General features: G+C 40.0%; 1 protein-coding gene across 1 annotated transcript; it reads left to right on the top strand.

Annotated features, from left to right (window-relative positions):
• Nucleotides 1-1,061: 1,061 nt before the first annotated feature.
• LOC149240219 (uncharacterized) lies at nucleotides 1,062-1,511 on the top strand. Its single transcript, XM_089370111.1, has one exon. The coding sequence runs from the start codon at nucleotides 1,062-1,064 to the stop codon at nucleotides 1,509-1,511; it is 450 nt and encodes a 149-aa protein (XP_089226237.1).
• The last annotated feature ends 552 nt before the right edge of the window (nucleotides 1,512-2,063 follow it).

The following is a 2,063-nucleotide window of genomic DNA, read 5'->3' as shown; positions in this document are numbered from 1 at the left end:
ATACAGAAAATCTTGGTTGGACCAGAGGATAGAAGTAATTCTCACAATGCCCCATGAGAGAGGAAGACCCAGGAGAGGCTCAAATTATTATGAGGAACAAGCTCACCGTGGTAACTCTCAACTTCAGAATAGAGCTACTAGGTTTGCAACTAGATACCATGAACACATTTAACCTCATGTGCAAGAGGAGCTATCGAGATTAGAAAAGGAAAAATCCTCTCAACAAACCTCCCTTTCTGATGTAAAAGTGAGAGCACAATGGGAAAGCTAGATTCCAGATATAGAGCATATGAGGAGTAGAGGCAATGAGTACATGCATGTAACCAACCTCTATTGGAAAATGAAATATCTTCTGAGACAAACACTTTTTAACAATGAAGAAGCAAGAAGGGATTTGATACAAATGTTGGATCACATGCATGGTCACCCCAGGCATTATGATTGTATACTGGATGCAATTGAACAAAGGCTAGCATGGATACAAAAGCACCTTGGGATTCTTCTAGTAACCCCTAGATCCCCCGTTACACTAGTAGACCCTATTCTGGTGGATGGCTCAGACTCTAACCTAACTCTCTAATTTTATGATGTTTGGTTATGTTGGTTTTGAGACTAGTCCATTTTGTGTTCATGAAGATGATAAGGTATAACAAATTATTGTTTTTTTATGTGTAAGCTAGGATATGATAGGTACTACTTGTTGCTTATGATCCTATGAAGAGTCAAATTTTGAGTATGGTTTGGTCTCCCTAATGAAAGACTAAAAAGTAATGATTTTGATGTAAAATTTTTGATTTTGTAATAATATAGTTCACCTTACCAAAAACAACAAACAACAAACAAAAAAACTATTCATATAATTTTAATTTTAATAAAAAACATTTCATTTCTCCATTTTTAATTTAATCGATTTATAAGCCATAAAACTACATAAATATTATTCCTTTATATTTATAATTATAATAACAAAATAAAGGAACCCAGGTAATGCCGGATTCGGAGGAATCTTCCGAGACAGTCAGAGAAACACCAGATGGATCTATGCAGAGTGGGGTGGCGAGATGACAAACAATGAGGCCGAATTATGGGCGATTCACCAAGGTTTGAGAATTGCGATTCGAAACGGCTATAGAAACCTGGAAATAGAAGGAGATTCCCAGATTGCAATTGAAATCCTAAAGAAACTGAATAACGGGAAGAATTGGGAGCAGGTCACAAATAGTTGGCGAACGGCAGGGATCGTTCAAGAAATAGCGGATCTTCTAAAAAGAATTGACTATAAAATCTTCAATCATGTGAAAAGGAATGGAAATCGAGCGACAGATTTCCTTGCGAATTGGGGTTGCAAGGGTCGAAACGGCAAGATTGACAATCAGTGGAGAACGTTGCGGCCCAACAGAGAGTGGGAGGAACTGGCCAGTATTATTAATTATGACCATGAACAAGCAACGAATGAAAATAATGAGCAAGCAACAAACGAGAATCATAGTACTCGTGCGACGGGCAGGTGAGATGGATCGGCAAGCCCAGACATTTAATGAATGTCAGATAAGGCGGAGAAAGGATATAATGGACAGGCATGCTGTAGTACAGCAGAAGTGTGCGACGACATGAATGAAGAAACCACCTTGCAGCAAGGCAATTAACGCAAGTGATCGGAGAGGAGGAAAAAGAGGTATGTCAGAATCCATAAATGGAAATGAGGGAAGACGAATAATTGATAGGAAAGGCAGAGGGCAAAGCAACAGGTGGCAGCGGAAGGCCAAGTTGACAGGTAAGCGGATTAGAGTAAGAAGGATTATAAATGGGCAGCAACAAAGGATTCGACAACGAGAAAATTGCTTAGGAACTCAGAGAGCGAGGAGAGGTAAGGTGGTGGAGAGCTGTTACAGAGAGAAGCTGCGCCGAAAACGTACTGAGGTCACCATGGAAACCAGGAAGATAGCAAGGGTAGCAGAAGAAATGGAAGCCGAGGAACGCAGAGACAGGGACAGAAAAGGCAAGGTGGTAGCGAAGGAAGAGACAGTTGAGGAGATATATGAAATTTACGATGATTCTGAGGA

The sequence above is a fragment of the Pinus tabuliformis genome, chromosome 8, assembly GCF_031772625.1.
Source record: "Pinus tabuliformis cultivar Carrire ecotype Pingquan chromosome 8, CPIR1, whole genome shotgun sequence".
NCBI classification, from domain to species: domain Eukaryota; kingdom Viridiplantae; phylum Streptophyta; class Pinopsida; order Pinales; family Pinaceae; genus Pinus; species Pinus tabuliformis.
Note: the sequence above shows the minus strand (reverse complement) of the source record. Positions and strands in the feature narration are given on the sequence as shown.

Excerpts from the sequence above, each read along its gene's own strand:
- LOC149240219 (XM_089370111.1), top strand. The coding sequence starts at position 1,062 with ATGACAAACAATGAGGCCGAATTATGGGCGATTCACCAAGGTTTGAGA.